The sequence below is a fragment of the Eschrichtius robustus genome, chromosome 16, assembly GCF_028021215.1.
Source record: "Eschrichtius robustus isolate mEscRob2 chromosome 16, mEscRob2.pri, whole genome shotgun sequence".
Classification (NCBI taxonomy): domain Eukaryota; kingdom Metazoa; phylum Chordata; class Mammalia; order Artiodactyla; family Eschrichtiidae; genus Eschrichtius; species Eschrichtius robustus.
The window spans coordinates 72,084,578-72,102,403 of NC_090839.1; the positions used below are offsets into that span (position 1 = coordinate 72,084,578).

At 39.8% G+C, this 17,826-nt stretch overlaps 1 protein-coding gene across 1 annotated transcript in view; it reads right to left on the bottom strand.

Annotated features, from left to right (window-relative positions):
- Nucleotides 1-17,826, bottom strand: part of USP31 (ubiquitin specific peptidase 31) — a 75,889-nt gene that overhangs the window by 21,956 nt on the left and 36,107 nt on the right. The window contains exons 2-9 of the mRNA XM_068524149.1: nucleotides 15,097-15,234; nucleotides 13,080-13,168; nucleotides 12,897-12,989; nucleotides 12,145-12,280; nucleotides 9,712-9,856; nucleotides 5,177-5,357; nucleotides 1,746-1,857; nucleotides 1,043-1,137 (exon numbers count right to left, since the gene is read on the bottom strand). Coding sequence (XP_068380250.1) covers nucleotides 1,043-1,137; nucleotides 1,746-1,857; nucleotides 5,177-5,357; nucleotides 9,712-9,856; nucleotides 12,145-12,280; nucleotides 12,897-12,989; nucleotides 13,080-13,168; nucleotides 15,097-15,234 — 989 coding nt within the window. The remainder of the gene's footprint in view (nucleotides 1-1,042; nucleotides 1,138-1,745; nucleotides 1,858-5,176; nucleotides 5,358-9,711; nucleotides 9,857-12,144; nucleotides 12,281-12,896; nucleotides 12,990-13,079; nucleotides 13,169-15,096; nucleotides 15,235-17,826) is intronic.

Here is a 17,826-nt window from a genome sequence, read left to right on the forward strand (position 1 = left end):
CCCCCATATGCCATGCTTGGTCCCTGGACTGTGCCCACACCAATGTAAACTGTGCCTTCCTACAAGGCACCCCTCAAGTTTCACCTCACTTATTTCCCCTGAGCTCCTTGGCTCCTTCGCCATCTCCTGAGATACTCAGCATTAACAGTCAGTATTACTCATCAAATAGTTTTTAAGTTTTGCAATGTTTTGGATCATTATCTAATCTATTAACTCTAATCTCTAAAACCAAACAGTGAGTTGCTTTTAAACAGAACCATGTTGCATACTTTTTTGGAATCCTGAAATGCAGGCACTACGATATTTGTTGAAAAAGTCATTATAATGAAAACAATAATGTGTTTTTATATTTATATGTATCCATATATGTATCGTGTGTCTATATACACTTATCTCTATTACTTTATTAATAACAGAAGTATGTTAAAGCACAGAGATAGCAGAGGGGAGAAGATAATTCTGAGGGGGAGAGGAGGGACAGTGTGAAGAGAGGCTCAAAGGGAATGAATTATCAACAGAGGAAACTACACGTGCAAAGGCACACATAAAACCATATTGTGCGTTCAAACAACCCTCAGTACTTTGATGCTGCTGAATGTTTAAGATAGTGGGGAGAAGAAAGAGGCCTGATAGAAGGGGAGTAGTCAGGGTTCAAACTGTGGAGAACTTCACATACTGTGGAAATTCGGCTTTATCTTTGAGGCCACGGGTTACCATTTAAGGATTTCGAGGAGGAAAGTGATATGATTAGAATTCTACTTTGGAAAACTTTGATCTTGGTGAATATGAAAGTGCAATTCATCTGTGGTCCTGAGACCGATCAATTTACTTTCCTAACATCAGTACTCTAGGCTTTCCTGATTCCAAAAAAGATCATAAAACATATCCTACTCAAATATGAATCAAAAGTAAAATAAGTGTTTACTTTCTAAGTGAGCCTGAAGGACCTACCACACTTCGTAGGAAATTACATCAGACATCACTAGAAATTACACACAAACATATATGAAAGTCTAGAAGGTGATTTCTTTTTTTTTTTTACCTTTCTACTGTTGGGTGGCACAGGGGCTGCTCCTCCTGGGGCAGCAAGTATGTTATTCCCACAACACTGACCACTCGCAAACTGAATGGACACACCTGCAACAAATGGCAAAGGCAAATCAGGCTGAGTTTCTCTTCGAGGGCATGTGGTTCACAGGGGCATTTCCAAAACAGATTAGAGGGAGAGCAAACTGTTTTGCAAAATGCTTCTCTACAACATTCTGTAAGGCTGTTGAGCCACTCTAATACACTTTAAATATGATTGCCCCAAATGCAATTTACATATCAAATATGTTATGCAAGACAAGTAATATGTTACTTTAGCTGAACATTAATGTAAGTTTTCCACGGATACCTTAACAAAGAAATCATAATTTTGAAAATATACAGATAGTCTACAAAATCTCTCCAAGCTGATCACGTGCTAAACTTTATTAGACAAACATTATAAAGGAACACCTGGCAGTGCATGGAAAACCGTGCCGTGGCCAGCTCCCTTCGTAAAATGAGGGACAGTCCTCATTCTGGAAAACCTGAACACAGCAGATTTTACTACACAGCTTTTCTCCAGGGCTCCCCAGCATTCCAGCTCAGTGTCTGGTCTTTCCTAAGGGCAAAGGTCTGAACTTCCAATCTCACTGTAATGACTGTTTCTTCATGACTGTACACACATGCTATGCTGGAGTACCAAAAGGCTTACACACCTGAATGCCAACTGTGGGCCTCAAGAAATACTTCATCTTCTCCAAGATTTCCCTCTGCAGAAGGTCCCATGCTATTGTCTTCTCTAAGTGCAGCACAAAAGGTAGTCCAAATCTAACACACATAAATATTATAATCACCTTAAAAAGTATGACAATTCCTTTAATACTGTAACTCCTTATTCATGATCTTTTTAAATGGAATCACAATGCAATTAGTTTTAGGACAGTTCTCAAAATAAAACAAACAGGAAATTTAATACTCTCATAAGTGGATGAAACAGTCAGAAGGGAAACTGAGATTTCTAAATGAAATTTAACAACTCATGCACCAAAATGGCTTCTAATAGAGTATGGTGCCAGGTAATAAGATGACAGGATTAGTGGAGATGGGGAGGAAAGCAGGTGGGAGTGGACACGAGTCCAGCAAGCAGCATGGGTCAAACATATAAGAGGTTCGGTGCCAGAGGAAAAGACAGGGCTGGAAGCTCCAGCAGGGAGGCAGCCACATGCTGGTGGCCTGGCAACAAGGAAGGCACTGGCAAGCAAGTGACACTAAAAGTCAGCTCCTAGCCTAGGGCAGAAGTCACGTGGCCCCTGCCAGGTTTCCTATCCAGTGCTGCGCTCACAGGTGTTAGAGAATCAGAGGCGGAGCCATGGTTCTCAGCAGTGGCTGCAGGCTGAAATCAGCGAGGGAACTTTAAAACACAATGATTCCCCCGAGATTCTGCTGCAATCCCTCTGGTCTGTGGCTCGAGCACTGAGGCTGTTTGAGGACCTCCCCAGGTGATTCTAATATGCAGCCAACGTGGAGGAGCACTGGCCTGGCCTTAACTCTCACCCAAGCCCCAGCCATTCAGACCTACTTGCTGCGCTCTGAATGCATCCGACTCACACCCGCAATGTACAGCCAATTCCCTCAGTCTGGACTACCCTTCTCACTCTTCTTTTAAGCTATTTCCTACTCATCCGCAGAAGGAGCCACTGGCACCCTGTTGATCTGTTCCCTGAGCTCTGCTGCACTACAATACTGCCTGCTTATTCTGCTGCCTCCACCAACAGACTGTGTTACCTGACAGCAGGAACTGTGACCGACTTATCTTCCTAGCCCAAACTGCCAATACCTAGACAATAGTAGATGCTGAATGAATGAATGCACAAGTGAATAAACAAACAGATAAACCCTGACTCAGGCCAAAGGAGGGGTGCTAAGGTCACCAAGAAACCCGCTCCTAACAAGTACCAGTTTACTCACAGCAGTACTCGAGTGAGCCTACCTTCCTAAAGACAACTGTGATGCGAAATAAGTTACAAGCACGATGTGTAAATCAGTAGCCATATTTTTCACATGACAATGACCTCACTTTTAAGAGACTAGCATCATGAAAGGGATTCTATAAGTTCTTTATTTTATACAAATACGATGAGCTGCCTTTTCTTCTGTCCCTTAAACATGCCAAGCTCCTTCTAATCTCAGCAACTTTTTTTTCTTTTTAATTTTCATTGGAGTATAGTTGATTTACAATGTTGTGTTAGCTTCAGGTGTACAGCAAAGTGAATCAGTTATACATATACATATATCCACTCTTTTTTAGATTCTCTTCCCACATAGGGGATTACAGAGTACTGAGTAGAATTCCCTGTGCTATACAAGTAGGTCCTCATTAGTTATCTATTTTATATAAAGTAGTATGTATATGTCAATCCCAATCTCCCAATTTATCCCTTGCCCCCTTTCCCCCCGTAATATCCAGAGAAAACCATAATCCGAAAAGATACCTGCACCCCAATGTTCACAGCAGCACTATTTACAGGAATCAAGACGTGGAAGCACCCTAAACGTCCATCAGCAGAGGACTGGATAAAGATGTGGTACATATATACAACGGAATATTACTCAGCCATAATCTCAGCATCTGTGTACTCAATGTCCCCTCTTCACGGGATCCCTTCCCAAGAGGCTCACACAGTTCGCACCTTCCCACTCGGCTCAGCCCAGCTGCCGCGTCCTCAGGGAGGCCCCCCTCGCCTCCCTCTCTAATACAGTTTTGCTAGAGCCCCCACCAGCATGTTCTATCACACCCGCATGTTTTAACATCTTCAAAGTGACAACGACTGTCTGAAGTTAATGTGTTTACTTGTCTTTAGTGGCTCTGTCCTAACTAGGATGCAAGCTCCATGAGAACACACAGATCCTGCTGTATCCCTAGTGTTCAGAATAGTGGCCAACACACTGTAAACACTAAAGTACTTGCTAATGAACATCATAAATATACAAATCAACACATTTTGCTTTTATGCTATTTACCATTCTTAAATAAGAAACTTATTTCAAAGCAACATTTTAAAAAGTTAATATAAATGCTACTCTGACAAATATTAGAAACACAGTATCCTTCCTCCCTGAAACACATCCATATCTTGTTATTACTCTAGTTACATTACTATTGTGATAAAGTTACTTTAAAAGTAACTCCCATACAGAAACTAACATAACATTGTAAAGCAAGTATACTCCAATAAAGATGTTTAAAAAAAAAAGAAAAGTAACTCCCATAAATTCTTACAGAGGGAAACAGATTTGAGAGAGATTTCTAACTCCCAAAATGTCTGACTACATGCAGCTGAATGAATACTGGTGCCATTTGCCAAGCCAGGAAATACTGGAGGGTCAGGTTTATAGGGGAACACAATGAGTTCAGTTTGGAACACAAGACTGAGGTGCACGTGCCATCCAAGTAGATTTGTTAAGAATTAATAGAAGAAAAAATGCTGTAAAGAAAGTAGCTGGATATAGGTCTATAGGTCTAGAGACCCAGGAGGATCTTGAGCTGAAACTATACAAGAGAAATGTGCCTTTAAAAACTACATGAGCGGCTTCCCTGGTGATGCAGTGGTTGAGAATCTGCCTGCCAATGCAGGGGACACGGGTTCGAGCCCTGGTCTGGGAAGATCCCACATGCCACGGAGCAACTAGGCCCGTGAGCCACAACTACTGAGCCTGCGCGTCTGGAGCCTGTGCTCCGCAACAAGAGAGGCCGCGACAGTGAGAGGCCCGCGCACCGCGATGAAGAGTGGCCCCCGCTTGCCACGACTAGAGAAAGCCCTCGCACAGAAACAAAGACCCAACACACCCAAAAATAAATAAATAAATAAATTTAAATAAATAAATAAATTTAAATAAATAATTTTTAAAAAAAAAAACTACATGAGCTTGGGAGCCATTCTAACTCAGATCTTATCATCCTAATTTTATATTCTCCCCCTCCCAACCCCTCAAATCAGGTCAATTTACACACATGCTCTTTCTAAATATCAGAATCAACAATTAACTACTAAAAGTAAGGATTTTTTTTATCCCTACTTTTTAAAACATTTGAAAATATTAGACTTTTAAAGTCTCAATATTTATTGGAAAATAAGTTGGTCTTCACCTTTTCCCTTGCTGCCCAGTGCAGGCTCGGTTACACACTAACAGAACAATCTTGTCGCTTCCTGCTCTCGCGGGGGTTAAGTCCGCTCTCCCCTGCTTTGCTGCTGCTTGCGTAGAAGAAGACAGTCTATAATGATCCAAGCCAAATTTCAAGTGGTTTAGGTTGTTGTTTAAGTGGATTCCTAAAACAAAATGAAAACGTACTTGATCTCTTCAAAATTTTTATTCTTTCATTACAAAAAATTTACCCGTTAGAGAAATTAAGAAGTTGTCATTATGTTATTTACGCTGCAATTGAAAAAAGGAACAAATGACCTACTTTGAGATTACTCGTCTAGTCATAAGAAAATTTTTTGCATCCATTATTTCTTTTAAACTTGCCTTACCTACTACCTTAAAACTGAAAATTAAAACTCTTCACCTTCAATGAATATTAGTTTTAGAATGGCAAGTTTGCAGAGATGACCCACCAAGATAAACTTAAAGTGAGACCATACAACCAGCAACCAAATAAAAAAATTTTAATAAAAAATAAAGACTAGTACATGTAGAATGATCTTCAATATTCCAACAGCAGCTGCTTTTCCCCGCTTTAGACCCAGACTTATAAGAAACTCACAGCCATTACGGAACTTTAATACAATCAACTAGCCTGGATCGACCTACAATAAAGTGAACAAAAATATATGTTTGACAGGCACAGTGCTGGTTGCTAAAAACCAGGTCTTCAGACATGCTCCAAAGCAGAGCTATCTGTCAGTCAGAGGTACTTAGCAATTCAGCACCTAGCACAAGGTCCTGCACTTAGTAGGAACTCAATAAATGCTTGACTAAATAATTGCTCATTTCTTTAATCCTTTGGAAGTATAGCCTAAGGAAATGACACCCCAAACTGGAGAACAGAAGAAGTCCTCCACCACTACCACACCAAAGAAATAATAACAATATCACCAGAAGGAGAATAAAATAAAAGGTGGTTTACACAAAAGCATCCATAGCAAAACTCCAGCAATAACCTAAATATACAGCAATAGGAGATTTGTTGAACCTATTAACATACAGAGTTAATACTAAAATAAATTCCCGATTAATTAGAGTTTAGAAACGAGAACATAGAAATTAGAAATAAGGAAGAACTGAATCTTCACCAAGCTATTAGAGGGAAGAAAACGTTTTAAGCTTAAATACCACAGAGAAATCAAAAAGAGCAGCAGATTTCACTTCACAACCATTTTAAACTTTGGTATGAGAAAAATAAATAGAAGTCTGAATTTGAGACAATTAACAGGCTCATTTCCCAGGTTCTTGGCAGAAGTAAGGCTGGGAAGACCAGTTCTGCTAAAAGTGATCAGGATTCCCAAGGAGATGAGAGGATACCACTCAACTGCTCAGAAATCAAGCTCCGCATTCATAGTCCAGGCCCATCACTACCAACTGTGCGAACTGGGCCCGTGACCTAACCTCTCTAAGTCTCAGCTCCCTCACCAGTGAACTGGGGAAGACAGTAGCCTCACATGCACGAACAAAATATCGATGAGGCCTTTGTAAAGAACAGAGGCTTACGCATATTCACTAAGTGGTATATTCTTCCAACAAAGGCACTCTCTGGCTAGACTATATAACCTTGGACCTCACCAAATTCATTTATAAATAGAAACTTAGTGCTAACCATAAGCAATTGGGGTATGAAGCGTTAATTTAGTGTTAACCGTAAGCAATTGGGGTACGGTTAAACTTAGCGTTAACCGTAAGCAATTGGGGTATATGAAAGGTATACTCTCTCTGTGTATTATACGAAGTACACTAAACTGCTAGGCACAGAAAGATAAAGCAAAGTGTAGTCCCAACTGCAGAGAATTTCACAGTTTGGTAGGAAGGATAGAGAAGAATACAGAGCATTTCCATACAGCATGCTAGTGTCAGAGATTAGCAGAAGCTACACTGGAACACAGGAGAGCAGAAGTCAGTCAGCCAGTCTGGGGTGGGGGAAGTGAGGAAAGGTTTTCTGGACAAGGTGATGATTGGCTATTTTTTACTATAATGCAACTAAAATAAGAAAACAATTTAAACAAACAAAAGCACATGCCTGAAAACACAACAACTAGAAAATAAACAAAAAAATCTCCCAAGTCAAAGAATGACAACTGAAATAAGACTCAAAAAAATAATAATGTAAATATGAGTAGACCAGAGAAATCTGAATCCTAAGCTGGCAGTGCAGAAAGCCGACCAACCCAAAATACAGAATTACCAAAGGTTCAGAGATTAGAGGCACCAGAGACCTCTAGAAGTAGAGGTGAAGGAAAAGAGGAACTAAAACAAGAACTTTCAACAGGGGTACCAAGGCCATTCAATGAAGAAAGAATAATCTCTTCAACAATGGTGCTGGGACTACTGAATATTCACATGCAAAGGAATGGAGTTGAACTCCTACTTCACACCACATACAAAGATTAACTCAAAATGAATCAAAGACCCAAATGTAAGAGCTAAAACTATAAAACTCTTAGAAGAAAACACAGGTAAACCTCATGGCCTTGGATTTGGTGATGGATTCTTGGATATGACTTCATCAAAATTAAGAACTTTTGTGCATCAAAAAACACTACCAAGGAAGTAAAAAGATAGCCCACAGAATGAGAGGAAATATTTGCAAGTCATATATCTGATACAGGTCTAGTATCCAGCAGATATAAAGAACTCTTACAACTCAAAAACAAAAAGACAAGCAACACAATTTTAAAGTAGGGAAAGGACTTGAATAGACATTTCTCTAAAGAAGATATACAAATGGCCAAAAACCACATGAAAAGATGATCAACATCATCTGTCATGAGGAAAATGCAAATAAAAATCACAATGACATACCACTTCGCACCCACTAGGATGGCTACAATCAAAAAGACAGAAAATAACAAACACTGGCAAGAATGTGGAGAAATTGTAACCCCCATATATTGTTGGTAGGAATGAAAAATGATGCAGTTGCTATAGAAAACAGTCTGGCAACTCCTCAGAAAGTTAAACATAGAATTACCATATGACCCAGCACTTCCACTCCTAGGTACATACCCACAAAGGAATTGAAAATAGGTATTCAAACAAATACTTGTACGTGAATGGTCATAGCAGCAGTATTTCATAATAGCCAAAAGGTGGAAATAACTCAAATGTCCATCAACAGATGAATGGATAAACAAAATGTGGTATATACATATAATGGAATAATACTCAGCCATAAAAAGGAATGAAGGACTGATACATGCTACAGTGTGGATGAACCTTGAAACACTATGCTAAGTCAAAGAAACAAGTCACAAAAGGCCACATATTATATGATTCCATTCATATGAAAGTCTAGACTAGGGAAATCTATAGAGACAGAAAGTAGAATAATGACTGCTTAGGACTGGGTGGGATGGGGAGATTGGGAGGTGTCCTTAGGGGAGACAAAGTAGGAGCTAATGAGACAGGAGCTGGAGAAATGAATTTTTAGCAAAGCAAACAGTAGGGAAATTATAAAAGCATGTGGCATGTTCCAGAAATAAAGAGTAACTTGGATAGGGTACATGGGGAAGAAAATGGAATATAGTAGAGAGGCTGGAAAAAAGGCAAGGACCAAATCATGAGGGGCCATGCATTCTTCCCAGGTATTCAGATTTAATCGCAGACAAAAGGGAAGCACTGGTAAATTAATAAGCACATAACGTGGTCAGAACTGCATGTCAGAATAAGTCTGGTGGTGCTGTGAAGAAATAACTGAACGAGAGAAAGCCCAGGGGTAAAGAAGTTACTAGAAAAGCCCAGTTGAGACTGGTCTGCACTGTGTCAGTCGCAGTAGAATGCAGAGGAAAACTTCAATGTTTGATCAGTTGTGAATTAAATCAAAATCTGAGGGAGAAGTGTTTGGGTCCAGCTTGGGCGAAGAGAAGGATGGTAATGCCGTATTTCACAGGAGAAACGCAAGAGGAACTAAGAAAGAAACGCTCAGTGTAAGATACCTGTAGGACTATAAACAGAGATTCCAGTGGACAGCTGGAAGTCAGGGAATGGAACCAGAAGAAAAGTGGGGGCTAGTGGAGAGTTTAGCTCTAAAAATCACCAGTAGAAAATACTGGTAAGACTGGGTATAGCAGCGGTTCTCAAACTTTCATGTGCATCAGAATCACCTGTTAAAAACAGATTGCTGGGCTCTGCCCCCAGCGTTTCTGTTCAGTAGGTCTAGAGTGGCACCTAAGAATTTGCATTTCTAATCAGTTCCCAGGAGACATTGATGTTTTGACAACCACTGGAGTAGAGCAAAAAGAATAGAAGCCCTAGGATCTTGAAGAACAAGGCCAGGAATAAAGTTTTTCCCAAGAACTGCCTTCTGCCAGGGAAATATGTTACCTAAAATTTATACCATCATAAAAAGATGTGTTATGTGTATTTTACCACAATTTAAAAAAATTATACCATCATATAATAATCTAAAAGGGTAGACATTTGTTAGACCTGCAAACCCAGGTGGTATTATGGAAACAGATACTCATTTACCTCTTTGACTGAGAATTCCTTCAGGCCTAAATATTTCTGGAGTCTCAAAGGCAAAAATGCAGTCGCTTTCATGGACTGTTTCCAGGTCGTCTGTGTCACAAAAGGAACGATGGAACCCATCATAGTACATTTCTGTTAACACAATCTAAAAATGGGAAAAATGTAAATAGTTGGATAACTGGAAAGTCAATATGAATTGATCTCCCAATCCAGCTGTGAACGTCTCCAGACCAGCAGGACCGCAGTGATCCGAGGGCTTGGAGACACCTCATCAAGCCGATGTGATCTGCCTTTAATAAGAGAGTCTTGGAAGCACAGTATCTTCTATGATTGTATAACAACATACAGATTTCAGAGTGCTGTGGCTCTAAATCCAGAGTTTCCTCTAAGTTTCGGTGAAGAGACTCAGCAGATACAAAGTCTAAGGCCCTTCTTTCACAGGGGGAAGAAACTAAAAAGAGATGGAGTGACTTGCCTAAGGTTATACAACTACTCAGCCTCGTAGCGAGGAGAGAGTCCACATCTGACTCCGAGACTTTCTCTTACCATTAAATTTTCTTCTTTTCAGATTAAAAAATGTCAAATAATCATGGACATTTGTATTGGAAAAAAAATGAAATCAACTCAGATGCCCAACAAGAGGAACTAGTTAACTACACTACAGTTCTACTGGAATTATAAAGCGCTTCCAAAGAATGAGCTGCATATATTTGCACTAACGTGGAAAGATCTCCTAAGTAAATATTAAAAGTAGGGAAAGAAAAATGTGAGTACACGGTTCCGTTTTCATAAAATATTAATATAGTACATGCACAGGAAAAAATATGAATGAATATACAACACAGTATTAAAGTTAGTAACCCTTAGTTCTTAAGATACTTAGTACAAGATACTTTCACTTCTAAGTTAAGTTTCTGAAATGGTTGAGTATTTTATAATGAAAGAAAAACAAAAGATGGGGAAAAAGACAATGGAGACATTTAGAGACCTCATTACGTGCTCAGCAGCACCCTCTAGTGAAAAAGCACTGGACTGAGCTTGAAGAAGTTCCAATTCTGGCCTGCCACCAACAGCCCTGTGACCTTGAACAAGTCACATGGTTTCTCTGGACCTCCTTCAAATGAGGCGGTTGGACTGGACCCCTAAGGTCCCCTCTACTATCACAAACATACTATGAGTTGATGAGGTGAAAGGAGCTTGGTGGCATATTCCACAAACAGTCCAAGAAAAATATTCCTGGCCCTTTTTTCTTCTAATGATTTTAACGACCGTACTGTTTTCCTGAAGGTGAACATGCAAGTATAATTCACTTTCTCCGGCAAGCTGAAGTCAAAAACAAACTTGTAATTACATCACTCATTTAAACAATGCAAAAAGAGCCAGACAGCACTGGAAGATTTAAAGATACAGACAGATCTGCCTCGGACACACATCTAAGCCTCCCTCTTTCTGTCTTTTCCCTCATCTTGAATTTAAAATAAATAAATAAATAAATAAATAAATAAATCAACGAGCACCTCAAAGTAAGGAAAAATGTGAACATTTTATCAATCTGCCAGTACTTGGCCTATGAAAATATGAGATATTTGCTATATCAGGGCAACACTGCTGGTTGTTTTTGTTTTACTGTGGTAACTTTTCAAATGAGGTCCCAGGAGGCCGAAGTACAAAACACCTTTATTAGTCACATGATTACATAGCAGCTTCCAGAAGTTATCTAGGGAAAGCTATTCAGCCACTGACTCATCTTTCCTTGGTAAATTTTAAATAGGGAATTTTTTTCCAAATAAAACCCCAACAGTGAATTGAGTAAAAGAGTATGCAAAATTATGTCAAGTCACAAGCAGGCCAAAATTATTTTTGGTCAATATAAGTACTTACCAAAAATTTACCCAAAAAAGAAAGGGAGGAGGTACAACTTTCTTTTCTCTTATCTAAACAAGGTAAGAGACTCTAGCCTAGCTTTAATCAGAAAGTAAACCAAACTGAGCACCTACATGTACTGTACTAGAAATAGGCCCATTCTTATCACCATAATGGGAAGGGATTTTCAAGAGCCACTGGTTGAGTTTTCTAAGCCTCTCTGACCTTCAAATACCACAGGATGCTCTTCCTATTGCCCACATGAGCATCCACAGAATGATTTAAGAGGGGTTAACTAATTATACTTTATAAACAAAGCTAAAAGAAGGTCTTGGTGTAAAGTCATAGCTTTTCCTTTTAAATATATATATACAATTAAATGAAACATGAGAAGTTTTGTGTATATTTTTCTCCTTTGGATCCTGATTTTTTATTTTTCCCTCAACACTAGAAACAACTGGTTTTAAATTTCTCTCCAACCATGTTTGGCTGAGAACTGTTAAAAAAACTCCAGAAGAAAAAGCAACACTTTTGTGGCTCATGTGTAATCGGTCTTAGCAAGCTTATTACCTGATCAGTGGGGATCTTTGTTTCCATAGACACTGCTTCCCGAAGTCTGGCGACAGTCCCAGACAGAGGCACGGCCACACCAATCCGCATGCAGTGAGAACATTTCCCTTGATACACTACAGTGACATACAGAGGCCTGTACAGATCAAAGTCAGATATTCCTATTAGTCACTTACTTCAACTAAAATATAGAAGCAGAACAACCCTGATCTGGAATCAACAAAACTAAAGCTAACCCACACCTTTAGTTGGACCTAAGTAGAACTATCAAACAACAATCAAGAACTCTTTGGAAAAGGCAATACAGCATAATAATAAAGGCAACACAACAAAAATACAGCATATCAATACTTGGCTCTGTGCTTTGTATATTCTTTATAACAGCGTTAACTCCTAGAAATTTCGAGGAACAGTTCAAATAAAGCAGCTAATTAAAAGTGGAACATAAGGTCTCTAGAGGCTCTAGAAGGCATTCAACAACCTTCTCCGGCCCCCATACTATAGGTGGATGACCTATAGGCGGAACAGACTACAACCAGACCAACCAAAAAGACTTGCTTGCCCCGTGCACCTGCTCACCCTGCAAACTCAGACAGGCATTTATAAATTTCTATAAGGCCTTAACAATGCCTGTATTCAATTTATCACTAATCCTATTACTTGTTTAAATACGCAAGAAGCCCCAACAGGAGCCTACAGAGGAAAAGGAACATATAGGAATATAGTCTTAATTTTATTAACTCTGTTCTTACCTTGTGTGGGGTAGTGGAATTGGCAAAGAAATGCAGAGGAAAGGATCAAAAGTGTTGCTCTGCTTCTGGCAATGAGGACACGTCAAAGAAGATCTGCAGAAATAAAAATGTAAGACACTCACATTAAGATCACCTAGAACTACATAAGCACACAACATAAGGGAAATTTTAATTTGCTCGTACCTGTACTGGGCTTGAAAAAGTTCTTGTACGAAAGTGCTACAGACAGGAAAAGATGGTCCCTCAGGCATCATATCAGTCTCTGACGGTGGCTAAAAAAAAATAAAGTACAATTTCACAGATTAAAAGTGCCAGTTCTTGATTAAAGATGAGCCTAAAAATGTCACAGATGTCCTTGACCTCCTTTACAAGATCTGCATCAGATCCAGATGTTTCAGGGAAAGACATCTGCTAAAGGAACCAGAACACAGATGCCAGGGTGTGGGTCACATGGACTCATCGCCTCACAGGCTCTCCCAGACACAGTGCTTATCCGTCTCTCCACCCCATCCAGGCAGTCGGAAAGTCCTTCCCAGAGTGCTCCAATCCCCCTCCAACTCTCAAAGGGCCCCCTCCAACCTCTTCCAGGAAATAATCCCAACTATTCAAAAGTACCAATTCCTCCCCTGCCTAAAGAGAATTTTTTGTCTGGCACCTATTACCTCTGCTGCTTATTTGGGCCTAATCATTCTACTTCACATTTTACTTAACCTTTTCATGTCCCTCCCCCTCACAGTTATTGGGCATCAGCTACCACGTGCAGAGAGCAATGCAAAGGGCATTAAGATACAAAGATAATAAGACACAGTGCCTGACCTTGAGTACGTCTCAATCTGGTGGGAAAGTCAGCCGCAAGCATATAGTCATACGATAGCACAGAATGTTCAGGCACAAAGGACCTTGAATCAGAATACTTTAACAACTTACCAAAACTAGAAATTTAAAACTTGAGGTATACACAATGTTCATTGCAGCACTATTTACAATCGCCAGGACATGGAAGCAACCTAAATGTCCATCGACAGATGAATGGATACAGAAGATGTGACACATATATACAATGGAATATTACTCAGCCACAAAAAGGAACAAAACTGAGTTATTTGTAAGGAGGTGGATGGACCTAGAGTCTGTCATACAGAGCGAAGTAAGTCAGAAAGAGAAAAACAAATACCGTATGCTAACGCATATATATGGAATCTAAAAAAGCGGTACTGATGAACCTAGTGGCAGGGCAGGAATAAAGACGCAGACACAGAGAAAGGACTTGAGGACACGGGGGGGAAGGGGAAGCTGGGACGAAGTGAGAGAGTAGCACTGACATATATACACTACCAAGTAAAATGGATGGCTAGTGGGAAGCAGCTGCATAGCACAGGGAGATCAGCTCGATGTTTTGTGACGTCCTAGAGGGGTGGGATGGGGAGGGTGGGAGGGAGGCTCAAGAAGGAGGGGATATGGGGATATGTGTATACATATAGCTGATTCACTTTGTTGTACAGCAGAAACTAACACAACATTGTAAAGCAATTATACTCCAATAAAGATATTAAAAAAATAATAAAAAAAGTAAAATAAAATAAAATTTGAGGTACAGAAAAGAATTATCAAAAATTTTTAAAGCTGTGAGAGGAGAACACTGTATTTCCATTATATAAATCACTTTACCCATCATACTAAGATTCCATAAATAAAAACTGAGAATGAATCACTGTTTCTCAGTAAGTATATTCTAAGGGTTCAGTTCCTACACTCAAATCTAATCCTAACAGCAGAGACATCAATACATTTCCTTTTTGATTGTGTATTCACATTCCAATGATCTATAGACTATGTCTCATTGGAATAGAAAGCAAATTTCTGCTTTAAAAACAGCTCAGTGAGATGGAATCCCTTAATGTCAGTCTAAAGCTAGTCATACATGCAAATGTGTCCCCTCTCTCGAGAGTGTAAGCTCCTATCTGACACTGCCAGCACAGTGGTAAACAGGGGAAATAGTCTCTAAGTATCCATGAATTTTATACTCACCCAGAGCTTAGTCAATTTCACTATATTAACTAACTGCAAACTGCAACAACTCCTCAGAGGAGGTTTGGAGGAAGAATCTACACTCACTCCTCACTAGGTTCACTGGTTCACCGGTGACCTGTGCCGCAGCCACTCACTGCTCCCTGACTGCCCTGAGGGCACGCGCCCTTACCTTCAGAGGAGGCTGGCCACTCTGCTTCACAGCATGATTGAGGTCTTCATGAACTCGGTCCAAAAGCCACAGCAGAAACTCCTGGGCGTCATGCTGGGAATTTCCCCGATATTGCAGTGCATTCTTTGACACAATACTCTACACAGGTAAATAAATCAGCATGAATAGTTGTGAGTTCCTGGCTTTAAAGATAAACTATTCATAATCCCAAAGAGGAACGCAAGATCTCAAGGGTGTTAGAGAGTACTTCCTGGAAAGACAGCAAATATGAAAACAGATGCTCAATGTAAAAACCTCACCCATGTACCAAAAACTTTTAAATGCACCTACCCAACAATCCTACTTTTAGGAATATATGTAAAGGAAACCATCAAAACAGCATGCCAAGACTTCTAAGATATTCATTCACTAACAGCAAAAAACTGGTAATAACTCGAACATCTTAAAAATGAGAATTGTTATAAATATCAAATCATTATGTTGTTAACCTGAAACTAATGTTATATGTCAATTATACCTCAACTTTTTAAAAAGTAAAAGAAAAAAAATGAGAATTGGTTAAATAAGTATCATAGTATTAGATTATAAACCAAAGTATAAAATAACCAAGTCTATGTAAGGTAAATGACTGAGTGAATAAATAAGTGGGAAGAGACAAATCTTCCTTAAAGAAGAATTCTGAATAATTTATGTCAACAATCCCCCCTCCAGGAGTTGGACCTTAACCCCCCCCACCCCGCCCCACAACCTTGAATATGGACTGTGGCAGTGACTTGCTTCCAAACTAGAGTATGCAAAGAGGGGAGGCCACGAAAGGCTGTAGGTGAACTGGTTAATTAACATTAAGATTATGGGCTCTGGAGCATATAGCCTGAATTCTCTCTGTCCTACCACTATTTGTGAGGCCTGGCCTACTCTGCTCCAAAGTAAAAAGGATATAATGACTTAGTGTGATGGTTAAGTGAGAATGCATATAAAACATTTCACATGTAAATGATATATAATAAGCACTCAAATTTTAGCTATGAGTATTGGATTTGGAAGTAGGGAGAAAGGAGGGGAGACAACTGCACAAAGAGAGAGCAGTTAGGAGACAAATGAAACGATCAGGCAAGAAACAATAAGGGTCTAAACTAAGTCTGTGAGAGCAAATTTGAGAGAGATTTCAAAATTGGGCAGTAGAATCAATAGGATTTGTGACCTAATGAATGTGGAAAGTGAGGACGGAGGCATTAATGTCATTCAGGTGTCTTATCTGGATGATGGGCCACTGGTGGTTCCCTTCATCAAGGCAAAATAAAAAAGGAAGAAGTCTGGAAAAGAGGATGATGAGCTCCCATTAGAATCCACTATATCTGAAGTTCTGTGGAACCTCCAAACGGAAGTACCTGGCAAACAACTAAAAAAAACAGATCTGGCACTCAGTGGAAGAGTCTGCGCTCAGGACAAAGATTTAGGGGTCAACAGATGGGTGGTACTTGAAATCATGAGTACGGCTAAGACTGCCCAGACAAGATCATGAGAGATCAAGCCAGAGGACAGAATCCAGAGGACTTCTATATTTAGGGGGTCCTAAAAGAAGACTAAGAAAAGGCCATCAAAGATGTGGCAAGAAAATCAAGAGAATGGAGTCCCAAGAGTCAAGAGAAGAGAGCTACGAAGGAGAGAGTGATCAATAGTATTAAAAGTTGAAGAATGACAAAGTAAGCCAAAGAACCAATAACTGTCCATTGTATTTTCCAATTAATGATAACAGAGATGAAAAGAAGGGATACATTTTTAATTATGAAGAAGAACCATCACAACATGATGATCAATTAGATGTGAATAACAAAAAGATGATCTACAAAATTTGAATTTAAGGAGGAAAAAATCAAAGCAACGCAAATGAGGATACACAAGTGTCATTGGCAAAACTCACTAACTGAACGAAGTGAACAAGGGAGAGAAAGGACCCTGGTAACAAACAAGATTTCAAGTGACTTGAAGGATACCACTTGGGTGCCACCTCAGAAACAGGTACACAAAAGGCGGAGTGGGTGTGGGCAAAAGTCTTCACTACACTACAAAACTTACCCCAGAGGTCAGACGCCACCCACATCACCAAATCTAATTTCTTCTTTCTCAGTCTTCACCTTTCTCATTCTCCCTGTAGCACTTTATATACTTGACATCTTACTCCATCTTGAAATGGTTTGGCTTGCGGCCATGATTATGTTCTCATTTAGGAGAATCAAAACTAAAGCCATTGGCATGAAGAGCGGAAGAAAGTGAGCTACAGAAGAAAGAGACCTCCTAGCAAAGAAAAATGGATCAGTAAAAAAAACATCATCAGCACTAGCAGGTAAACCTCTGGCTGATTCAGGATGGAAGAGAAAGAGATGACTGGTGACACTATATTGAGTGATATGAAGAAGAAATCGGGGATGACACCAAGGTTTTTAGTTTCGGACTCTGGTGCATAATGAAATCAGGAACTGAGGAAGAGACTGGGGACTGCAGAGCTTTGAACATGTTGAGTTTGAGGTACCTACAGGATCTCAAGTGAGGTTAGGTCTGGTGCTCAGGAAAGAGATCTGAGCTGGAAAGTTAAATCAGAGCACATACACCTATCATATGAGCATAGAGGAAATAGGGAACATTTAATGAGAAAAGGAGGCAGCTGGGGCAGAATCTTATAGAAGGGACAAGTCACAGAAAAGAAGCCCAAGAAGAAGATAAGAGGTAGCA